The sequence below is a fragment of the Drosophila subpulchrella genome, chromosome 2L (assembly GCF_014743375.2).
Source record: "Drosophila subpulchrella strain 33 F10 #4 breed RU33 chromosome 2L, RU_Dsub_v1.1 Primary Assembly, whole genome shotgun sequence".
Taxonomy (NCBI): domain Eukaryota; kingdom Metazoa; phylum Arthropoda; class Insecta; order Diptera; family Drosophilidae; genus Drosophila; species Drosophila subpulchrella.
The window spans coordinates 26,060,399-26,085,209 of NC_050610.1; the positions used below are offsets into that span (position 1 = coordinate 26,060,399).

General features: G+C 45.1%; 2 protein-coding genes across 9 annotated transcripts in view; both read left to right on the top strand.

Moving 5' to 3' along the window:
• LOC119548810 (mucin-5AC) overlaps positions 1-20,414 on the top strand; it is a 36,044-nt gene extending 15,630 nt beyond the window's left edge. For 2 of the 8 annotated variants that reach the window (XM_037856396.1, XM_037856395.1), the window contains exons 3-14: positions 6,135-6,691; positions 6,953-7,149; positions 10,467-10,983; positions 11,058-11,104; positions 11,395-11,871; positions 12,461-15,400; positions 16,724-16,810; positions 16,878-17,071; positions 17,585-17,810; positions 18,025-18,462; positions 18,759-18,957; positions 19,019-20,408. In XM_037856396.1, coding sequence (XP_037712324.1) covers positions 6,135-6,691; positions 6,953-7,149; positions 10,467-10,983; positions 11,058-11,104; positions 11,395-11,871; positions 12,461-15,400; positions 16,724-16,810; positions 16,878-17,071; positions 17,585-17,810; positions 18,025-18,462; positions 18,759-18,957; positions 19,019-19,186 — 6,047 coding nt within the window. In that variant the 3' untranslated portion in view covers positions 19,187-20,408. Of the gene's footprint in view, positions 1-6,134; positions 6,692-6,952; positions 7,150-7,373; positions 9,942-10,466; positions 10,984-11,057; positions 11,105-11,394; positions 11,872-12,460; positions 15,401-16,723; positions 16,811-16,877; positions 17,072-17,584; positions 17,811-18,024; positions 18,463-18,758; positions 18,958-19,018 lie in introns of all 8 variants that reach the window. The other 6 variants (XM_037856402.1, XM_037856397.1, XM_037856398.1 and 3 more) reach the window with 6 other exon arrangements.
• Positions 20,415-20,641: 227 nt separating this feature from the next.
• On the top strand, positions 20,642-23,720 carry LOC119546765 (ionotropic receptor 21a). The gene is made up of 5 exons (XM_037853312.1): positions 20,642-21,053; positions 21,212-21,493; positions 21,546-22,425; positions 22,490-22,682; positions 22,738-23,720. The coding sequence occupies exons 1-5, from the start codon at positions 20,655-20,657 to the stop codon at positions 23,561-23,563; spliced, it is 2,580 nt and encodes an 859-aa protein (XP_037709240.1). The 5' UTR covers positions 20,642-20,654; the 3' UTR covers positions 23,564-23,720.
• The last annotated feature ends 1,091 nt before the right edge of the window (positions 23,721-24,811 follow it).

The following is a 24,811-nucleotide window of genomic DNA, read 5'->3' on the forward strand; positions in this document are numbered from 1 at the left end:
AGTCATAACGAGTGCACAGGCTGGCCGGCCTGTTGCGCTCACTTTAAGCTTCGCTGCGTGCCCCGAAAGTCAAGTTGTTTGCGTGTATGCCCGTTGACATGGTACAGGTGGCCGTCCCATATGACTAAGCCAATCAAACAAAGCAGCTCAACAACAGTCAGTTGAATATGCTTATACTTGGACTTCAGTTAGCCATCGGACCGGACAACCTTTTAATTTTCTTTAATTTAACCTTAAGAATTGCATATCCCATATTAATGTAACTGAATTACCGAGCAACACGTTGGCTAACAGAGCAAGGAGTTCAAGCTAAACACACAGTGCCAGCCTTCACTACATTGACGTAATGATTAAATCTAACTGGCCAACTTTATATATATTTATATATATAGCTTCGCCGATAAAGCCGCTTGCTTGGCCAGCAAATTGGAGCATTCTCCCCAAAAAATAGTTGGGGGAAAATCAAGCCACTGCAGAGCCGCAGTCGAAAGTACATTGTCGATTGTACCAGTATGTGTGGCAACATAAAGCCAGTCGATAGGCTAGTTGCATAATAGCCGAAAAGCGCTTCAGGCCGGAGCTCCACTTAGTATTTGAATGTGGCCCATAGCTACGAAAAGGAAAGCAACCGGGCAAGAGGCATGAGGCAAAAGTAAGTGCTGCATATTTCCTGTTTTGTGGCACTCTCGAAAATAGTTACACTGCTGCCGAATGCTGCTCATGGCGATTATTTCATTTTTATTTCTAGCTATCTCTGACTACCCAGTCCCCTAAATCTGTCATGCTGCTGAACGCTGAAATCGAAATTGGTTAATTCCGATGGAATGGAAAGATTCGGTCTGCCTGATGAGCGATGGTTTCATCCCGAAATATTAAGTTGTATTCATTAAGTTGTAAGCTTCCTTGGCTTTCTGTGTCGGATTGTATGTATGATCAGATTGTATAAATCGTTACCAGAAGCATCGAAGATATTTATAGACCTTTCACCGATGAAAGCAGGGTTAATTTATGTTTCTTGGGCCTTGATCATGAGCACGTAACCTAATGGCTTACAACTTATGTACTTATGTAGTGCAGTAAGAATGTAGGCAAGGTACCCAACGCTTAAGCAGCCTAACAATTGCCTGAGCCCAAGTGAAAACTAACTCGGTAAATCGGTTCATGTGCACACTTCTGTAGTCTCTGAATCCCCCACAGTCCAGTGGCAGGATGTGCAGCGGAGACTTTTCCATTAGAAAGGAAAAGCTCGACTCAAATCGATAGTGAATTCTCTGCTGTTGTGTGCAAACTGCTTCCTGTGCGTATGCATGCAAAGCGAATGCTTGTATTTGTGGTCAGCTCGGCTACGTTTCGTAGTGGGAGAAATGTCGGAATGCAACAAACAATTGGGTCGGTCGCCTTTGCCATCGCTGCCTAGCGTTCCGCCCCTTCCATTGATTTGTGCAGTCGATTGAAAATGAAACAACTGAAAGCCCACCGGTCCGCCGGGCAGTCAATGATTAATATTTCCGTCTTGCGGGTGAGCTGAGCGTGCGTTTAATTGTGGACCGCACCCAGCGAATCGAATGACTTAGGCAACAAACTGGCCGGGTGCTCTCTGTTGGCCAGCTAAGTTTAATTAAAAGTTCAAACGCGAAACACGCGAAAAAGAAATTGAGCTATCAATTGAGGCAGTCAGGCAGCGACTTTATAATTGTGCATAGAAGAAGACAGTTTTCGAGTTAGACAACTTTCATGCTGGCTTAAAATAGTTAAATAATCCAGCAACTTGCCAGAAAGGCAAAAAGGAAAGGTACTCATTTGGGGTATTCCAAACCTATTAGAAGGAGACGTTCATGTTACGTTACGTAATTTAAAGACCCCATTATGTTTGTCCTAACAGCCCCTTTTTACCTAGTACAATGTGGTCAAATAGCTCATTATGGTCGACATAAATCAGATCTCGAGGCTGCATCCGACGCTGCCAAACGAGGTGGCAATTAGTGCAATGGATCGCGCCATTTGTCTAAATTTGGCCATGCTATTGGCGGTTGCCAATTTTATGGCCTCAAATAAGTCGGAGGCAGTGTTGAAATGCCGCCTAGCCAAGCCAACTTACGGCTTAACTGCTTTTGGTACAAGTAGCAGTGAAACATCGTAGACGCACCCTGTGTATCATCACCCATCTTTAAAAGTGGAGGCAACTGCTCAGTAAGACATTAAACAAATGGTGCTTTACATAAATTAACGCCTTGGGTACGGTAACGCTTAATCAATGGAACCAACCGTGTGACACATGGTTTTTTCTGGGCTTGAACCGAAGCCTAGCATCGCCTCACACCACCTATAAATTACCTATAAATATTCAAAGTTTAGAGATACGACACTTTTATTGATTTTTAATGCTCAACATCTCTCAAGCCGCAACATTCAAATAAAATGATAATAAAATGCCTCACGCTGATCTTAAGCGAGTTGTTTAAGTCCGATGCTTATTTGCTTACAATGTTTACCGCAGCCGGCAGTTTGGCAAAGTGCCGTGAGCGCCATGTTTTATTGCCGCTTCCGACTGACATGAAAGTCAAGTTGCTCATCAAACCAAGTTTAATAGCTGAGAAGTTGTTGGTCGAGTGCACTTTGAGCACACCACACGAAAAGGCCAAGCTGCACAGCGGATCGGAATTATAAGACTTTTTATTGTCTTGCTTGCGGTATCGTAAGGGGCAAAGTGTCATCGACCAAGATTCCGCTTTAGCTCGAGGCATGGATATCAAGCACAAGTGCATTCTTAGATTTTGAACATAGTATTGTTATTTACACTATCATAGGCCAACGAGTCGAGTAGTGAGAAACAAACCAAAGCAAACAACAACCGCCAAACAAAACCAATCAGACTTATGGTCGAATTACTGCGCGTTGCATAACAACAGAGCAGTAAAGCCAAGTCAAGCCTCAGTCCTTGCGTCGATTTTAACTTAAGCTTTAGCTCCGGCATCAGCCGAAGCGTTGTCGGCGCTTGTAACGTCAGAGCTTACATAGCCGTGTTGTTTAGTGGAGCAGAAAGTCCGATTGCATAGCACTGGCAGCGGCAGCGACACAAACGCAATAACAAGCAACGACCAGGCCAACAGCAAACAATCAGCGACGGGCCTGCCAAGTGTGGGCTGCCTAATACAAATGTCATCCAAGCTGATGGCAGGTCTAGGCTCTTGCATGGTCAATTGCCATTGGCACGTGATTGGCTTTCATTGTGCGCCTCCGCCGTATATCCGTCGCTTGAGTCGGTCAATGAAGCACACTGTCGCGAATATTCGCCATGGGGCTCTACCGGCGGAGTCTCCAAAACTCGACGTTTTTGCGCGTAAATTGCACAAGATGTGGAGCGTGCCATCGCCGTTCCGTGCGAACTAGATGCCCTCCCGGAGCCTTGACACTATTATGCGTATTGGATGAATCTTAATATTCTGTCTCCTACTTGCCATTCCATCTTGGAATTCCATTCACGGCATTAAATTGGGGCTTGAGCTTGAATCTAGTTCCTTTCTCTTTTATTTTGCCACTACTCGATCCCAGTGGGAGACAATTGACCATGCGCTACGAATTAGCAATTCATCTACGCCCAATTATTATAATGCCTGGGCACAAACGAGCGTTATTTTTGTGCTGTAAATATTTACTGGAATATTGTTAATGTGAATGGAATAGCGGGATTATACATAGGCTAAATACTGTATTTTACTCGTTCTAAATATTTTCATTGTCTTCAAGAGCTCGAGGTGAAAGGCTTATTAGAAAAACGCCTAATTTCAGCCAAATGTATGAATCACCAACTTGGAAAAAATAAGATACCAATTCAAAATACGTATACTATATAAAATCGTACCAGTGCGGTACAGTTCATAGTTTACTGAATGTTACGAAATAATTCTGAGTGAGGGGTTTGAACCAAACCAATAAATATTTTTGATTGGCTTGTTCTATAACGCAATATCCTACGGGTCTTACTTGTCATCAAGTAATAAAACAAAGAGATTTAAAAAAAATAGCCTTCTTTACCTGCAGCATTAAAATTGCAATTATTTTGATTGTAAGAAATTCAATTCAAATTAAGCCAATTGTTCGACTTAATCAGTTTTATTTTTAGTTTTCCTTTGTTCACGACAACGAAGCCAAATTCATTCTGTCTTGAGCAGCGCACTTTGGGTGCAGTTACTTATCTGAAGCATAACCCAAGCTTATAACGGCACGATTTATAATTAAAACTTTTTGGCCAACAAATTTTCACAATTTTATGGCCGACTCACCGTAAATCGGTTGTAAATAAGCAAAGGCTTCGGTCTTTAGGCTTTTGTATTTGGATGCTGGTGATGCAGATTGCAATAACGACCTTACATTTACTGTAATGTATTTTATTATTATATTATACAATCACATGTACCGTTCTCAATTAAAATTCCGGTATCGAGTGCTGAGAAGCCACAAATATCGCCATCAAGCGGTGATCGTTTGTATTTAACAGTTTGAGGGGAATAAACTTTTAGTGATCCGCTAGTGATAAGCAAGGGAGCACGCTATAGTCGAGTGCCTCGACTATCAGATACCCAATACTCAGCTAATCAACCTATAAATAAATATTCCTTGGAGTAGAGCAAAGAAAAAGTGATGTTTTCATTATTATCTACTTAAATGATTGCATTTTACACTTTTTACTTTAAACTACTTTACTAGATACTGTCATAAGGTCATCACTTATTAACTAGTGGTCCGATCCTAACAATTCTCGACTATCAGATTCCCACTACTCAGCTAACAAAAAAGCGCCACCTATCGTTCATTCCTATCGGCTGTTTACGATTGGGCTAGTAAAATTTCGTGAGAAACCGATTTACTGTATGAACATATCTCCATCCTTCTCCCACCTTTTTGAATTTGCTGACTATTTATAATTGTTTGGATATGATTTAATAAATGTAAATAAAAACAAGGAAGAACGCTATAGTCGAGTACCTCGACTATCAGATACCCGTTACTCAGCTCAAGGGACCAAAGGAAAATGGAGATATGCAAGCAGCAAAGCGAGATTGAAATGCGCCACCTACCGGCGGTAGACAGATTTAAGCGATGTGGGCGTTAGAGTGGGCGTGGCAAAGTTTTTTTTGGATCAATCGATAGGTATTGATGAGACCAATGCATTTCAGTTAAAATTTTTTATCTAGCATGAAAATTGTGGGCGCCACAGGCTTGGGCGGTTTGTGGGCGTTAGAGTGGGCGTGGCATATTCGCGTAACAAACATGCGCTGCGCTCAAGCCTACGGAATCTAAATCTGAAATCTCATTTCTCTATCTTCGATATTTTGCGAGATATCCGCGTTCATATTTACGATTTTTTGAAGTTAGTGGGCGGTTTGTGGGCGTTAAAGTGGGCGTGGCAAACTTTTTTTGGGTCCATCGATAGGTATTGATGAGAACAATACATTTCAGTTAAAATTTTTATTTTAGCATCAAAACTGTAGGAGCCACAGTTTTGGGCGGTTTGTGGGCGTTAGAGTGGGCGTGGCACTCTACTGAAACAAACTTGCGCTGCGTAAGAAGCTCAGGAATCTGCACACCAAGTCTCAATAGCCTAGCTCTCATAGTTTCCGAGATCTCAGCGTTCATCCGGACAGACAGACGGACAGACGGACAGACGGACATGGCTAGATCAACTCGGCTAGTGATCCTGATCAAGAATATATATACTTTATGGGGTCGGAAACGCTTCCTTCTGCCTGTTACATACTTTTCGGCGAATCTAGTATACCCTTTTACTCTACGAGTAACGGGTATAATAAAATCTCTTTTACATTTTTACAAAATATTAAGAAATGTGGGCAAGGGCGTAGCACCCTGCTGAAAAAAGATTGGGCGTGGCACCCTGCTTTTATAGGATGGGGTCGGAAACGCTCTTTTCTACGTATTACATTCCTTCCAGCAAATACTATATACCCTTTTACTCTGCGAATACGGGTTTAAAAATCTATTGTGAAGTTGTCCTAATATCCGTTTAAATATTCCGTTCGCTATCATTGCAACATCAAAAATGTTACAATCTGCTGATGCTGTCAGCAAATATATTCTAACTAACAGAAATATCCGTATATCGTTTTTCTTCCCAGGATCCACAGAGGCACAGAGCAAACGAGCCTCACGCGTCACCAGTTCCCGTAGCTTTGGCACGAACGTCAAGCCCACAAGCTCCAATGGCATTAGCTTCGACTGCCCCGAGGAGTTCGGATACTACCCGCACCCCTCGGACTGCACCCAATACTACGTGTGCGTCTTCGGAGGAGCGCTGCTTGAGAGCTGTACTGGCGGCCTCATGTACTCGCACGAGCTGCAGACCTGCGATTGGCCCCGGAACGTGGGCTGCGAGTTGGTGGACACATCATCGGAGCGCGGCCCCGCACGTAGCCAGGGCCAGAGCCAAACGCACACCCAGGCGCAGCATGTTCCCAGTAGAGTGCGCTTTGGAGCCGCTTTCAGCAGCCCTGGCGGCACGCAGAAGGCGCCCACTGTGGCCCCACAGTACCACCGCTCTCCGCCACAGGTCATCCAGGCGCAGGTGCAACACATACCTCCTCCGCCACCGGAGCTGCGAGTGCCACCCAACCCGGTTATCACGTCGCGGGGTCAACCAAAACCACTGATCGAGTCCCAGGAGGACATTGCGAAGGTAAGTTTGGGACAGACTTCAAACTTGACTTAGGGACGTACGATTTATTGGCAATTTAAATAATTGGTCGTCCGAGCTTCTATCGATTACTTCTGATCGAGAATATATATATATATTGGGTTGTTTCAATCAGCCACATAAATAGTAAGCTTCACTTTTGCAGCAAATAGTCGAACACAAGACTAATTTTACCACAGTCCATAACTACGTCCTGGCTCTTTCGAACAAAGCAATTATCCAAAAATATCATCTTTCGTTTAGCTGTATGCCGAAGCGCAAGAGACTTTGCCGCCTGTAGAAGAAGAGGAGTCCGATCGTCAGCAGAGAGTGTACCGCGGCCAACCCAGTACCGTCAGTCAAGTGCAGCGCGACCGCGATGGTATTATTCACCAGGCCAGTATCAATGCCATTCCTCAATCTGGAAAAATCGCATCGTACGCTTTTGGAACGGCCTACAGGTAAGCTGTCATCACCGCTGCAAGTAGCTCAGTTATCATCTAACGACGCTTTTCAATTGATGCCACTACTTTACTGATGCTAAATCAATTCAAAATTCTATGCAACTCATCGTATTACATGCTCTTTTCTCTCATACAACGCATACTGCACTATCCTTTTATCTTGCTCCAACCGACACCGACATATCTACCCTTCGACCTCATAAAAAACTGTACACGAACAGCGAAAGCTTGGACGACGACAAAAACGAACTGTCCCACAACCGACTAGATGGAGGTAGGCGACGAAAACGCCGCGATCTTACCGTGCAACTCACGGAAGTTGCGCTCACTAAGCCTGCAGGAATAGGTAATCCTAACGACTCTAATAGTTCGAGCGAAGTGATGGAGCCCGATACCACTAGCGCACTTCCAGATAGTAGTGAAATCTCAAATAGCTCAAACAATTCAAAAGAACGCTTCGAAGAGGCCGCTCCGGCTGTGGTTGAGCTACGTAAATACTCTTCAAAGATCAGTCAACCTAAAGGCGAGACCGCCATGGAGTTCGACTACGAGCAGATTGCTAATGAAGACGGAGAGTTGTTGGACGAAGGTGAAGGCGAGGATGATGTAGCCACGGGGGAGTCAAAAAGACGACCCCGTCAACTGCGACCCATTTCACATACCTCTTCCAAATGGCCGGGACAAAATTACCGTGCTATCGACGCACCCCCTCCCCCACAGTACTCGCAGCAAACAGGATACAGCTTTGGAACTTACAATCCGTACCTCACGCCTCCCAACCCTGCCAACACACAACCGTTATACGGCAACCACAATTACAATCAGTTAACTCCTGGCTACCAATCCTACCTGCACCAGCAACAGCAAGTTGCTCCCGCTGGTCCACACCCCCAGCAAAAGCCTAAAGTGGTGTACACTGGCTACAATCTGTCGTTGCCTCCGCCGCCGCTGGAGGACGACTTTCGGCCAATTTCTGGCAGCTACTACGGAGCGGCCGGCACAGGCCCAAGCAGTCCGCGGCCCCACAATATCCAGCAGCAGCACTCAAACGCGGGTGACCTCCTCCCCTACCTTATACAACAGCTGAAGGAGCTAAAAGAGCGGCGCAAGAATCTGCAGGCGGAAAACTTTGCTTACTTCCATCTGGACAATCAGCCGGTAAGCCCGGCCCCCGTTTCAGGAGCCACATCCGTGCCCACAGCCAGCACCGCCCACTATTCCTCAGTTGATCCATCAAAGCACGCACATCAGGTTACTCCAAATGGTCAGTACAGCACCATGGGCGGATTCTTTAACAACCAGAAACCGGACCAGGCCCCCTACACTGTTAACTATCCCGGCAAGTTGGTCTCCCACTACAGCATTGGTTCTGATGATGGACAGCGCAGCACGACGGAGAGCAACTACTTTCAGTATAACATCGTAGCCAATCAGAAGATGAAGGGTGTCCTTAGCACCGCCAAGCCGAGCCAGCTCGGGCTCGCTGCCTTCAAAGTTAGGCCTCCCGTTACGCCGCTGCATGTGACTCAGAGCATTAATGTAGTATCACCCCCAAATCTGGCGTACAACAGACCCAATAGTCTGCAGCAGGTTCCGTTTCGTGACTTCTCGCACCTTCCCGTGGGCATTAGTTACGCCACCAACAGCACTGTGCCAGAATCCTACCAGACCTTCACCAAGTCAATCAGCACCACAGAGGCTCCGAAGGGCGATCTTCCCAATAGCAAGTCGAAGCTGACCAACTTTCAGTTTAACATCCATGAGTTTATGGCTAACCTCAAGGCCAGCGATCTGTCTAGTGTCAACCCGGCCGTAAATCCGTTGATAAAATACTTCAAGCAAGTCAGTAGCGACGGAAATAAAAATAGCACCTTGCGCAATACGCTGGTGCCTCGACGTCCTGTACCAGGAAGTACAAGTTCAGTTAGCAGCACAGCCTCGACCACCCAGATTCCGACCACGCCAAGTTATTCGACGTCCAAAACTCGCTTCAGAGCCAAGCCGACAGTGCCTACGCCTACCACACCAACCACAACGAGGGCTCTGAAGGGGTACGAAAACTTCATCAAGGGCATACAGAACCAACTGAACAAGCAGACCTCTAGCCAAATTCCCGCCTCCAGCACTTCCACAAGCACTCTGCGAGTGCCGACCACGACGACTGTGAAAAGCGTCGACTATTATGACGAAGATTACGAAGAGGATGAGGACATACTGCCTCCGTCTCAAATGCCTCCTTACATGCCCATGTCCGAGACCATGGCCCCTCCCCGCCCCCAACTGCCTACAGCAGCACCCTTCACCGAGTCTCCAGGAAAAGCGAGACCAAACTTCCAGACAGGATTCCTGGAGGCTACGACAACACGCCGTCCGTTTCCCAACTTCTCGCAGCTGAACCAACCAGGTGCCGAGGCCGGCGTGCCCTCCTTTATTAGCTTTCCCAGCGACATCTTCCAAGAACTGAAGCAGCGGTTGCCTCATCTTCCCGAAACCAGCACCCCACAAACCAGTACCAAGATACCCACAACTCCACGCAGCATGCGTCCGTCTTCCAATCCGAGGCCAATCCCCTCCAGTACGGCGCCGCCAACGACTCGAGTGCGTTACACAGTGCGGCCGCATAAGCGAGGACAACAAAAGTGGATGACGATGGCACCGGTCCAGGGCCAAAAGGATGTAAAGAACCTTACCGAGAATGAACCCGAAATCTTAGGCTCTAGCAAGCAGAGTAACCTGGGCGGCCTGCAACTAAATTCCATACATGTGGGCTCAGGCGAAGAACGACACAGGTAGCTATATGAGCCGGGACAAATCCCTGATAGATGAATTACATTGTGCCGCTACACAGATACACAAGACAAAAATGAATACAAGAAAACAAGGGTTCTATGTACATAAACCATATACTCCTCGCTCGTCCGCGTTTAAACTGTTAATACGTCTACGTTTAGACCCACTACTAAGCGATCCCACGAATCGAACTGACCATTGCTGTACAGTTGACTAAACAAAAGTTCTGGACGGGGTACTATAACTTAAGCTGTAACACTAACGCTAATCCCTGCTTTTTTCCTGTGCTAATCCCTTCCATATCTTTGCTATCTGCCCATCTTTGGTACTCATTATATTGTTTAATCAAATTGAATTGTTTTTGATCTTGTTTTACATTTTTCTCTCCTGTTTACGAACATCACCATTGTCTCCCATATACAACCCATTAATTGCTGTGAATTTTTGCCAATGTAAATAATCTTCGCCACTTACTACTCTCACACCCAAATCATCTTCAAAAACCAAACGAACAACCTGTACAGAGTTGAGTCATCCTCCCCGTCATCGCTAGGGGCGCCGCCACCCGCTAATGTATTTGTACAGCCCACGCCACAAGCTCCATCGCCACAGTTAGAACCCAATCGTAACTACTACAATGCATCCATATTTAATCATGGGGGCGGCTACCAACCACCGCAGCAGCAACAGCAGCAGCAACAACAACAACTACAGCCAACACCATTTCAACAAGCGACACCGCAACAACAACATCAGCTGCAGCCACAAGCCTCACCACATCCCTATGATTCATCCTATTATTCTGTTTACGACGACGATATCGATTTGTATAGGGATATAGAGTACCAGCAGCAGCAGCAACAGGACCAGCAGCAGCCATCTGTCCCCCAGTACCAACCAACAGTGCGCCAACAGCAGCCGCACTCAACCTACCGCCCCTTAGAGCTCTCGGCTACACCGACACCCCCACAGAAGTCATCTTACAGCAACCAGCAGACTTTGGCCTACTCCTCAGACTACGATGAGGACATTAATGCGCAGGTAACATTAGCCATATATATTGTCATATTGCCGGCTTAATGACCCTTTCATACTAAATTTGACTGTCTTTTCAGATCGAACAGGAAAATTTGTACGATCAGCCCACACGTTCACCGCAAAGGTAAGTAATATTAATCACACAGCTTAACACCGCGTCACTGCTCAAGTTGGAAGCATATCAAAGGAAACCATTCCCGAAAACCTCACCCACACAGAAACAGTCAGCCTCGCAGATCATTTTAGGCCACCTGCACAGAGGAGTCCCTTTTAGAACTCGTCCCACAAAACTAGTTAGATCCCTGCCTAGTGTAAAACTTCACAATCACAAAACAGCCACACACTGCATCAAAATTAAGACACTACTGCCAACCCAATACGTATACACCCAACCACAATACATTTATCTATCAGGGTGGAACAGGTGGCCATACAAAGGCTGGATTCTCGACCCAGTCCTTCGACAGACCTATCCCCGACGACGCCCGCCACCCGTCCGGATGCTCTCACCTATTATGACACTGTGACCACCCCCAACCCTCCGCAACATGGGCCAGCCGACTACAGCTACTCCAGTTCCGCAGAGTATGCTTTCGGGTCGGCAGAGGACTACGACCTGAGAGAGCGCACACTGACTCGAGCCAAGTCCACTGCACGCACCTACACGGATGACTATGATCTGATCGCCAATGTTGTGGGTCCTACCAGCAAGAGCACAATGGCGCCACCAACACGAACCCAGAACACAAAATCAACTTCGGCACTTAGCATGAACCCGTCCAAGAGTTCCATCACCAACACACAAATTCTTGAGGTCACAAAGTCCACAACAACAACAACAACTACAACCACGACACCATTCCCATCGACAACAACAACAAAACTAGCAAGGTATTTTCACTAGCCATTGCGCGCTTGAAACAGCGTCTGAAGTAAAGCCTCACTGCCAGCCGCCATCTAAAGCAATTGCAATTCAGTCATTAGCTGGCTTTAATATTATTTGCATAGTTTGTAAGCTCTCATTCTCGAATACCACATGCAGCTTAAAAATTTGGCTCACATTATACAGAACACACAGTTACACTCGACCAGTATAGTTAGGCAGTTTTTTAAACAAGCTAATTGATATCTACAGCGTCACCGCCAACGAACTGTAACTCTGCTGACTGTTTGAACACATATGTATGCTATTTTCTGTCTTTCTGTTTTCCTGAAATGGGATTAAGTACTCATATCCATTGCATGACTACTCATAAGATAACCGTTAGGTGTCCCGAAATATAAGTACGCATGAGCATGTATCTATTCGTAAAATGCAGCTGTCTCAGTTGGCAGCCCACTCGAAAAAGATAACTACAAACTAAAAAGAATTTCAAAATCTGAGAACCAAAAGGCTAGGCAAATAGGATCCTTTATACACATAGCAATAAGTTACTAACTTTAATGAGATTACTTATTCAAATACACGTCTCTTCAACAGCTCGAAAGCGCATGCAATTAAGCCTTATAAACAACATGTTCCCAACAAATCAAAGACAACTACACAAGCTTCCAGTACCCCACCCACCACCACGTCCAGCTCCATACCTCCCCCGAATCCCACGACCTATAGTTCAAATCCCTTCCTTAAATCGAAACTTCAAAATCTGGCCAAGTCGCTGGTACACTTTGTCTCAAACAGCCAGACCAAAGGCAATACTACTGGCTTTCGTCAAGTTAAAAACCTGACAAGCTTTGATCACCAACCCACAATTCCGGAACCAGTCCCTGACCAAGTTCCCGCCCAAACATTATCCCCAGTCCCCGAGCCTTCGTCCACGCAATGGCCCCTAGTTGAGGATCACGTTGAGACTGTCTTTGATGAGAGTCAGAACGTTCATGTTCAGACGGCTGAACCGCCAAGGAGTCGCTCTTTCGAAACCAGCACCTCGGCCAAATTCCTGGACTTTATTAATGCCGCCGCTTATGGTACCAGTCCGCGTGGGAACCTGCTGAATGCTGTGCCAAATAAATTTGTGGGAAGGGATTTTCCCTATCGGGATAGAGATTATTCATTCGAGTCAAGCTCAAAGGACCCAGAACTGCAGCGCAAACGTATTCAGACCTATATCACTTCCGATGTGGCGCCTGAGAGTTTTAAAGTTCCGGCAAATGGTGAAGTGCGACCACAGCCGGAAGGAATGGAAAGCGCAAGTACATCGCGACCCAGTAAGCCAATAAAACACAGCCTTCAAAGTGGATCACATGGTTTTAGTTTGCGTGTGGAACAGAATGAAAGGGAAAGTAATGTGTCTGAGCCAATTTTTGCGGAGAAAAAGAGTCTGCCGTCCACCACAACAGCAAAGAGCCCAACAACACCGGCCGACTTATCTCAGGAATATGTGGACATCATACCCACAACATACGCCCCACCGCTTCGCATTTGGCGTAACGGAAGACCCACCATCCAACAGGCATATTATAGGCCAACCACCGCAAGTTCTAGCACAAGTTCTAGCACAACTACTAGTACCACTACAAGCACATCACCTCCTACCACCTCAAATGATAACGTTGAGTCGAGCAGTACCATTAGGACTACTACAACACCAAGGGCTCTGGCCCCTCCAAGCACCGAACGGTATGTTGTACCGGGACAAATTTACACGGCCCGAACCAATTACTTCAAAGATAACCTAAATCGCGTTACTGCTAACCCGGCAACGCGTTTTGTATCTCCGTACAAAAGTCTAGAGAACTTGCTCCAAGAAGATCGCCAGCACCAGTACCACCAACTGCGGACGACAGCTAGGCCGCGCTACACAAATGCACCTGCTTTTCCGCCCTTCCTCCAGACTACTTCAAAGCCGGCCAAAAACCTTTTCATGACCACATCTGTTAGAAACACCAGTCAAGATGTTTTGGCCACAATGGCGACAGGAAACGCACGTAACTTCAGCGTTAGCGACGCAATACTCAGTACATTTAGTCCTCAGCGACCAGCGCCGAGTATGCTGCGAACCACCACTATGGCAACAACAACAACATCTAGCACTGAACCACTTCCGCTAGAAATGACTACTACTGCTGCTCCGACGACCGTTTCAGCCGTGATCGCTTCTTCGCCCATCCGCGTATCCCAGTCCCCAATGCGTCCCCGTGGCCGCTCTCGCTATACGGCGGCCACTCTAAACAATGTCGGGGACAGCGTAGACGAGCCCACGACTTATGCACCCAAGCTTAGGTTGCCCGCCGGCTATGATACCAGCCAGTTTCCGAAACGCAAGCCTCAACGCGTTCGAGTGATTGGTAATCAGCGGACTTCCTTTGGGGAGCCAACAGCTAAGCCCCACGAAAAGTATGAAGTCTACAAGGCTGCATTGCAGGCCAAGGATTCCGCTTATAGCTCCCACAGTGCTTTGAGCAAGTCCCTAAAGCACAAGTCAATCGAGAATGAAGCCAGCGTTGCAGACGAGCCACGGGCCGAGGCTTTGATCAGCCAGCCGTTAGAGGCCAGGCAACAAAACAGCTTAGAGCAGGGTGGAACTGCGATAGCCTTCAGCTCCACCGAACATGTGGTGGCGATAACAGACCGTCCAACTGTCAAGTTTCTTTACTCTAACAAATACCGCCAGCAAACGGCGGAACGCACGTTGGCAGAAAGTCTTCAGAACGCTGGGTACATAGCATCAGCTAACGGGCCAGCACAGAAGTTCCGATCCGCCAACGTCCTTGAGCAGCTGAGGCAGTTCCTTGCTGGCAGTGATAGTAACAGCAACAGCGATGAGAGCGGCACCTCCCAATTTGTTGACGAGTATTCATTGCCCGAGATAAAGGCCGCAGTCGATGAGATCAAGCAACTTTACATGGTCACTGACCGACCTGCAACGAGCACTTTAAAAACTAGCACGACGACGCTGCGTCCTACCACTACGCCGATTGTCCCGCCATCTGCACTCCGATCCACCTTAGCAACCGTTACCTCGTCAGTGCGTCAAGAAGCAAACCAATCCAAAGCATACTCCTTTCCCTCCACTTTAAAAGTCTTAAGCACCGACTCCACTCTTACTGCAAGAGCCACCCAGAGTACCCCCGACGTTAGTACCACTAGATCGCCGAAAGACCCTCCTGTTTACCCGACCCCCGCCCCCAACATTTCCACCGCTACAGCAACACCCTCTCCATTTGCACCGCACACTGCGCGCGCTTCGAGGGTTAACAATGTCATAAAGTCGTCGATTGCTGCCGCTGCCCTAGGCCCTAGCACCTCAACCTATCAGCCACCAGTGTCAGCGGGTAAAGCCCAAAAGCTCCAATTCGGCTTCGCCCCCAACAATAAAAACCACCAAATAAGCAGCATCCATAAAGGCGCAGCAGCTTCAGCCTCTGTGAAGTGCTCCGACAGCACACCAAACGCCAAATGCAACGAGATTCCTTTAAGGTATAGATACCCATTCAGATTGCTTCTAAGTTCAGTCGATCCCAGCCATCACTCTACTCTCCTTATCGCTCTCTTTATTATTCCTCTATTAGAATCACCGTAATTTTGTTCTTGAACACAACCAACCAACTATAGCCCCCCACTCAACACTGTACTGTATTCTACTGTACTGTTCTCAAGCTTTCTCTAGTCTCTCATTACCACCCACATTCACCCACCTCTAATCTACGTATTTATAGACAATTCCATATGGTTGGCGTTGATTGTTGGCTTCCTAGTGCCCACAGTATTGTATGCTAAAGAACCAATGCCTCTTGAATAATTTTCGATTTTATGTTCTTCTATGTCAAAGTTATGTTCAATTTCACTGAATCCTCTCGGTGACATAATACGAAGATACATAAGAACTTACTAAATTGTAGCTGCTGGGTAAAATGTTGCAAAAAATTTTGTATACAAATTGTAGAAGGTTAAATTTTGGCAATTTCGTTAACCGATCACTGGATATCCATGTATAAGTACCGGTGGTGGCCTGTAAAAATAAATTCCCTTAAAATTGTCTTCATTACCAATTATAGTTATTGTACTGTCAAATCAATTGGCTGAAAATCTGAAATGGTATATTATTACGCAGATGTGAGAACTAAGAAGTTAAAAAACAGATAGGTTAAACCATTTTAATTTAAAAAGCGTGCACTAAATAATTAAAAGCAAACAAAACTTTAAAAACTAAACACACACAATGTAAACAACAAATTTTTCGCACATTTTACCAAGCAAAAATTTAGTAAATGCTGTGTTTTTCCCTGACAGCAAGAAATTAGTTATGCCTCAATGTAGTTAAAGCCTTTAGTAGTAAAAAGTAAGGGAAACATAGGTTCGTACTTTTGGACTTCTCTTATTAAAATCATGACTTCATAAAAGTATGTGTACTTTATATTGTGCATATTCTCCCACTTCTGCGGCCCTTACCTAAATTAAACATATTTGTCTATTCTCAGCCTTTTCTTACCTTCAAAACCCAACACGTGACACATAAGTATGCATTACAACTTTTTGGTTCTCGCTTAAAAATATTTACAAAAAATTGGACGGTAAAACTATGTCTGCTCCATCGGTGGAGGTATGTTTGGTTTAAGATAAGATAATGGGAATATCTCGTAATGGGCATTAACCAATATCACCCAATGTGTATAGAACTAATCTTGCATTCATATGTATCCCTCGTATATTTGTGTAGCACCGAAATTTTATTGGAATAGGGCAGCTCGATCTTCTTATGCCATATTTTGCTAAATCAATATTTCACAAAATTCTATTTAGAAACAACAATAGAAACCGGGGAAATGCAATGTACGCCAATCAGGATCGAGACGTACTTTCTACGCCGAATCGTGGAACTCACCCACCGTAAGTAAATTTAATTTAATATAAGCTAAGTTCCGTTGTGAGTTTAAATCGTTTTAAATTTTTAAAGACGAACACGACCCACACTCAAGCCATCGGGCACGATCGTGTCAAAGGCCCAAGAGTTTGTCGATATATACCGGTACCCACCGACTCGCCCCGACCCAATATACCCACAGCCCACGCCCGATAAAACGGCAGCCAAGTGCCGGAAGGACGTATGCCTGTTACCAGACTGTTATTGCGGAGGCAAGGATATACCTGGTAAGTGCAGGTATAATTAAGTAGATCCCGTCTATGTAAAATGCAGGAAACTTTGATCGACAATTGCCCATAAAATGAAATAATAACTTTAACGTTGACGAATGTGTAGGCGGCTTGAGCGCCTCGGAGACCCCGCAAATTGTACTTATGACGTTTGACGATGCCGTCAACACAATAAATATCGATCTATACGAAGAACTCTTTAGTAATGAGTCGCGAAAAAATCCCAATGGTTGTCCATGGCGCGGAACCTTCTATCTGTCGCACGAGTGGACGGACTACGGAATGGTACAAGATCTGTATTCACAAGGACATGAAATGGCATCTCACACCGTTTCGTAAGTTGACGACAAAACAGCGTCCCCATCAGCAAAGGTCATATTCTCTCTAAGCGCTCCTCGTTCATAGTTTGCATCGGTTTCTTGCTCGCTTTTACTTAAAATGGTTACACCTTCTAAGCCCCTCAACTTTTTCCTCTACATATATTCATCCACATTCCATCCGCATTGCTAGGCGATCTACCCGTTGAAAGCATACCTCAGATCGTTCTATTGACTTTCGATGATTCGGTGAATGACCTAAACAAGCAGTTGTACACGGACCTCTTCGAGAAAGGTCGCGTCAATCCCAACGGCTGCCCGATAACAGCCACTTTTTACGTCTCCCACGAATGGACTGACTACAGTCAGGTTCAGAATCTTTACGCCGATGGACACGAAATGGCCTCGCATACAGTTTCGTAAGTAGATGAAGCTCGATTATTGAACCCGACACAGAATTACACAGCAATGAAAGCAAGTAGAAGCAGCACAGATTCACAGTAGTTATGTTGTTAGTGAAATCAATCACAATGCACCGATATACCAACTCAAAACTTTTAAAAACCCCACCGCTTTACTAACAAAGAAATACCCTGATCTGTAAGTAATAATCACAAACTCATTAATCTACAGCCACAGCTTTGGCGAGCAGTTCTCGCAGAAAAAGTGGACTCGTGAAATTTCCGGGCAGCGGGAGATCCTTGCTGCTTACGGCGGTGTCAAGCTATCTGATGTACGAGGCATGCGCGCACCGTTCCTCTCGGTCGGTGGTAACAAAATGTACAAAATGCTATACGACTCAAACTTCACCTACGACTCCTCCATGCCTGTCTACGAGAACCGACCACCATCCTGGCCCTACACCCTGGATTACAAGATATTCCACGACTGTATGATTCCGCCCTGCCCAACCCGCTCTTACCCCGGAGTATGGCAAGTACCTATGGTCATGTGGCAGGATCTAAACGGAGGCCGCTGCTCGATGGGCGATGCATGTTCGAACCCGAGCGATGCAGATGGAGTAACCAAGATGATTATGAAAAATTTTGAACGTCATTACACCACGAACAGGTACATTCCAAAATGGAAAAATATTTATCTTTACAAATTAAACAATTAAACGCAAATTCGTATACCCGCTACCAGTAGCGTAGAAGGGTATATGTATTCGTTCAAAAGTATGTAACTCTCCGAACCCTAAGAGCTTTAAACGTCATTACGCCACGAACAGGTACAATTTGTGCATAACTTATCAAGCTTAAGTAGAATGAAGCGTTTCTGCATAGGTACTTAGATATATGTTCTCTACTGGAACGCTTATGGTCGTATAATTTTCGCTTAAACTCTAAGAATATTTCTATTTACAGAGCACCTTTCGGCCTGTTTTATCACGCTGCGTGGTTTACCCAGCCCCACCACAAGGAAGGATTCATTAAATTCCTGGACGCCATCAATGCCATGCAGGACGTGTGGATCATAACCAACTGGCAGGCACTGCAATGGGTCAGAGACCCCACACCAACATCTCGCATTAATTCATTCCAGCCGTTCCAGTGCGACTATTCGGTAAGTATACGCAGTTTTTTAACTTAATTCAGATAATTATTTTACATCGACATGCAACTAGGATCGGCCCAAACGCTGCAACAACCCGAAAGTATGTAACCTGTGGCACAAGTCTGGCGTCCGTTACATGAAAACATGTCAGCCATGCCCTGACATTTACCCCTGGACTGGAAAATCCGGAATCCGATCTTCCCGCATCGATAATGAAGTTGAAGAACCGGCGGCGTAAGACTCAGGATCGCCAGTCTCGCATGGACCTTTTGGGGATTAAGATCATAGGCTAGCAGTAGGCAAAAAGAGACACTCAGCAATCTAAGATGCCGAAATGTTTAAGCCACTATTCATTCGAGCTCAAAATACGGAATTCACTCGTAATACGTTTTCATTTAATTAATACTTTTAGCTAATTTTTTAAACGACCATAGGCAATTTTTCGGAGCATGTTACTACAAATTATTTATTCCCTCTTACATACTTAATACCTGTCTGTATATTCCTATAGATTTTTACGTGTACGGTTATTCTTAAAGTTGCACACGCAATCGAAGCCGGATCCCTGTAAACGTAAATCAATTAGGTATAGGACCGTAGACTTATAAGTACTAATAAACTGCGTGTTTGGTGCACCAAGAACTTCGATGAAATAATACAATACTCAGTAGGATTTGGATGCACCAAGTCCATGGTTTCAACCACTGAAACCGCATTTAAAAATTAAGCTAATACACTTTTTCGTTTAATGTGTGATAAAGAGTTACAGCTAACTGTATGTATTATTAGATGTGCACAAGTCTTTATTCACGCCTTCCCTTTTTCCATTTTATTTGCGTTGCTTTTCCTTCAATTAAAAAGTTGTCAAACGCAAGTTTGTATTGGAATTGAGTGCATTGAAATAGATAGGTTCTTATAACCATAAACTGGTCTAATGTTATCAAAAAAGATTTTTACATTATTTTAATTGACCATTCACAGCCACCAACAAAGTGTCAGTTTAATAAAACTATTTTTGAACTTTACAAGTCGGTACGCACATTTGATACCCAACGGCAGTCAATGAGTGAATTAACAAAAGGATTTAGATCAAGAAATAGAAAATAAGTCGAAGCGATTGCCAATATTTGCCGTTTATCAAAAAAATGTACCACATTGAATTCAGTTTAAATAAACGACGTGCAAGCCTGTCAACTGTAGTTTACCATGTAAGGTATAAATAAAGTATTAAGGGATTCAACATGCAATAATTAGAGATGATAATCAAATAGGTCAAGTTGCATATATTATAAGGGCATATATAAATAGTGAGGTAAAATATTTAAAACAGGGCGCATTATAAAGCAATGTTCGGAGAAACGAGTGAATTAAGTATTTTGTGCTAATGTTTGTAAAAAACGATATACCTATGTATGTATGAATGTACTCACGTATGCTTGCAATAAAATGTAATATTTAAATTGTAATCACTTTTTATAATCAGAGTGACAAATTGTAAGTATACCAATAAAAGTTTAAGATAGGCCGCACGAAACATTTGCTGCAGGTGTTACAAATAACACAGTCGTGTTTAGAGCAATATTGAGCACTATATAATTTGATGAGGTGATGAACCCTAGCGTGCAAGCCGTCGAGTTCTAAAATGGTATAAAAAGAGCCATAGCTTCACAACAGCAAACACATCGAACTCAAGACTTGTACTCGTTATGTCGAGGACTTGGATAATTTGGGTCTTGCTGACGACCCAATGGATTGCTAGTGGAGGGGCCTACGAATCTGATTATCAAGAAAAGTGTATTAGCAGACGGCTCATCAACCGTTATCAGTTGAACGAAGAAATATACGGACGAAGAAGCTGCGATCTTAAAAATCAAAAGCGTCAAAAACGACGTGTTGACCCCACATTTCATGGAAATCCTAAGCCACGAAGAGAGCTTTTGGCCAGTAAGTTCCATGTTAATTCGTACAACTTCGGTCAGACTAACTCTTTAGTGGGGCTGGTTAACAAAATTGCTCAAGAGTATCTAAATAAATGTCCACCGGTCATATATTATGATAGTTTTGTGGAAAAATCCGATGGACTGATTCTCGAGAATTTGTTTAAGGTAAGTTCAATAGATCAAATCCGAATGGATTGATAAGCATTAACATTTAAAATATGTCCTGCCAAAGTGCTACTTTAAGTAACGTCAACAAGTAGACTTCATTTTATATCCTGTCAGAACAGATTAAAGGCTTCATAATAATCTCATTTTTTTTGTAGACTATCCCTATTACTTTCTACCATGGCGAAATTAACGCAGGCTACGAAGCAAAAAATGCTCGTTTTACAAGCCACATCGATAGCAATTGCAAAAGTTACATTTTGTTTCTTTCGGACCCACTTATGACGCGGAAGATTCTAGGTGCCCAAACGGAAAGTCGTGTGGTGCTTGTCTCAAGGTCGACACAATGGAGGCTTCGTGATTTTTTGTCATCAGAACTATCTTCAAACATAGTAAATTTATTAGTAATTGGAGAATCACTGATGGCTGACCCAATGCGCGTGAGTATAAATATTAAATTTATGTATGATATTGGACTAACCTTTATGACAGGAGCGCCCTTACGTTTTGTACACCCACAAACTTTACGCAGATGGTCTTGGCTCAAATACTCCCGTGGTGCTCACCAGCTGGATAAAGGGAGCTCTTTCGCGACCGCACATTAATCTTTTTCCACCGAAGTTCCAATTTGGTTTTGCCGGCCACAGGTTTCAAATTTCGGCCGCTAATCAGCCGCCTTTCATCTTTCGCATCCGCACTTTAGATTCCTCAGGAATGGGCCAGTTACGCTGGGACGGAGTAGAATTTCGACTACTGAGCATGATATCAAAACGTTTGAACTTTTCAGTAGATATCACTGAGACACCAACCCGGGCCTTTACGCGGGGAGTAGTGAACGCCATCCAGGAACAGATTGTTGAAAGGGCAGTAGACATTGGGATGTCCGGTATTTACATAACTGAGGAGAGACTCCGGGACTCCGACATGTCGGTAGGACACTCACGCGATTGTGCAGCCTTTATAACACTCGCCTCAAAGGCACTGCCCAAATACAGAGCCATCATGGGCCCGTTCCAGTGGCCCGTCTGGGTCGCTCTAATTTGTGTCTATCTTGGAGGAATATTTCCAATCGTCTTCACCAACCGTTTGACACTTAGCCATTTAATGGGTAACTGGGGTGAGGTAGAAAACATGTTTTGGTATGTGTTTGGTATGTTCACAAACGCTTTCACATTCACTGGAAAATACTCGTGGAGCAATACCCAGAAAAACTCCACACGAATCCTGATTGGAGCCTATTGGCTATTTACAATTATCATTACGTCCTGCTACACTGGTTCCATCATTGCATTCGTAACGTTGCCAGCGTTTCCCGACACCGTTGACTCTGTGCTGGACCTGCTGGGCTTGTTTTTTCGCGTGGGAACCCTGGGTAAGAAAACGTCGGAAAATGCCGGATTAATGTCATTAATTACATTTGGTGTATTTACGAAAAGATAATGGCGGCTGGGAGACCTGGTTCCAAAACTCCACCCACATTCCTACGTCTAGGCTGTACAAGAAAATGGAGTTTGTCGGTACCCTAGAGGAGGGCATCGGCAACGTTACACAGAGCTTCTTTTGGAACTATGCCTTTTTGGGCTCAAAGTCTCAACTTGAATACCTGGTGCAGTCAAATTTTTCAGATGAGTAAGAGCGATTAATTATTGGTTTTTTCTGCTTACCAACAAATACGATTTTACAGAAATATATCGCGCAGATCGGCGCTCCATTTGAGTGAGGAGTGCTTTGCCCTCTTCCAAATAGGCTTTCTCTTTCCGCGAGAGTCCGTGTATAAGCGCAAGATCGACTCGATGATCCTGCTGGCCCAGCAAAGCGGTCTCATTGACAAAATCAATAACGAGGTAAGCTGGGTTATGCAGCGATCGTCGTCAGGACGCCTGTTGCAAGCCAGTTCATCAAATTCGCTGCGTGAAATAATCCAGGAGGAGCGCCAACTGACCACGGCGGACACAGAGGGCATGTTTTTGCTGATGGCGCTTGGATACTTCCTAGGTGCGTCGGCCCTGGTGTCCGAAATCGTGGGTGGCATAACCAACAAGTGTCGTCAAATAATCAAGCGATCTCGCAAGTCGGCCTCCAGCTCTTGGTCCTCCCGCCACAGCTCGGCGACATGTGGGGCGGAAAAACGCACGGAGGCCGAGCAATTGGCGCACGATGAACGAAAAGCCACCAGGCGCGACGCCGCTGAGGATTGCCAGAAGATGAGTTTCGGAATGCGAGAGTTTAATCTTACCCGCACAACCCTGCGTGAGCTGTACGGAAGCTATGGTAGACCAGATCAGAGCAATGGGCAGCGAGCCGTCGATAACCCGAAATTGCCTTCCAGCCCCGAAAACTTAATTTACTTGGAAGACGAAGAGTCCCGTGAAGCTATCGCATCTCTGGATCGTTTAGACGACTTCATGACCCAGATGGTTGGCGAAAGTGATCCTCAGCCACATGAATTCAGACCCGACGAATTATTTGGACCCAATACAGAACATGGGGAAGTCCCTGAAAATCGATAAGCACTCAAATAAAAAAATGTTTCAAATTTTACACACACATTAGTTTAACATACACCTTACAGTTACAGTCATAAGATTTCGTTACAAAGCAATTGTTCGTACCCAAAGGTACTCAACATGACCACACCCAACAAATCAAGCAGTAGCCAAATTGGGAACAGTACCAGGCGCTCAGTAGCACTCACTGCAGATGAGAATTGCTGGTCAGCATATTATATCATATGTCTCACTAACTCACCATCTCACCATCTCACCGTCACAACGATACGCTGACCCGCCAATGCAGTCAGCACATTTGCGGTGTCAGCCGAGCCAACTACGCAACTGCTACCGTAATCATAATTCCCTGACCTACTTTAGAATATAGCTTCTTTCACTAACCATTACACTAAGCTTCCGTGTTCTAAGTAGAATATAAGCAGGTATCAAATGAAGAATAAATCAGTTATCAACACACCTCATAACTCCGCGGTTCTACTTCCTACCTCTAGGAATAGGGCTCGTAATACACTATCTCAACTAGCAGCTAACCACGTTAGCTCAACCTCAGCGCAGTTCAGCATCGCCTGTGGTCCGGCATTGCAGTAACCATCGTTACCATTGCCGCGACGCGATCGTCCTGCAGGTGTCTACTTCGGTTAGGCACAAACATTGGTGACCCCGACGTGATCCTTTAACAACAAAGGATCACACTCAAGCAACCCCCTTCCCACTAAAGGAACTTCAGCTTCATCCAGCTTCACAGGATACGCTTCGTCTTCCAGCGTCACAGGAACTTCAGCTTAATCCAGCTTCACAGGATTCGCTTCTTCTTCCAGCGTCACAGGAACTTCAGCTTAATCCAGCTTCACAGGATACGCTTCTTCTTCCAGCGTCACAGGAACTTCAGCTTAATCCAGCTTCACAGGATTCGCTTCTTCTTCCAGCGTCACAGGAACTTCAGCTTAATCCAGCTTCACAGGATACGCTTCTTCTTCCAGCGTCACAGGAACTTCAGCTTAATCCAGCTTCACAGGATACGCTTCGTCTTCCAGCGTCACAGGAACTTCAGCTTCATCCAGCTTCACAGGATACGCTTCTTCTTCCAGCGTCACAGGAACTTCAGCTTCATCCAGCTTCACAGGATACGCTTCTTCTTCCAGCGTCACAGGAACTTCAGCTTAATCCAGCTTCACAGGATTCGCTTCTTCTTCCAGCGTCACAGGAACTTCAGCTTCATCCAGCTTCACAGGATACGCTTCTTCTTCC

Excerpts from the sequence above, each read along its gene's own strand:
- LOC119546765 (XM_037853312.1), top strand. The coding sequence starts at position 20,655 with ATGTCGAGGACTTGGATAATTTGGGTCTTGCTGACGACCCAATGGATT. Across the intron at positions 22,426-22,489 it reads TTTTCGCGTGGGAACCCTGG|ATAATGGCGGCTGGGAGACC; the intron begins GTAAGAAAACGT and ends ATTTACGAAAAG. Across the intron at positions 22,683-22,737 it reads CAGTCAAATTTTTCAGATGA|AAATATATCGCGCAGATCGG; the intron begins GTAAGAGCGATT and ends ACGATTTTACAG.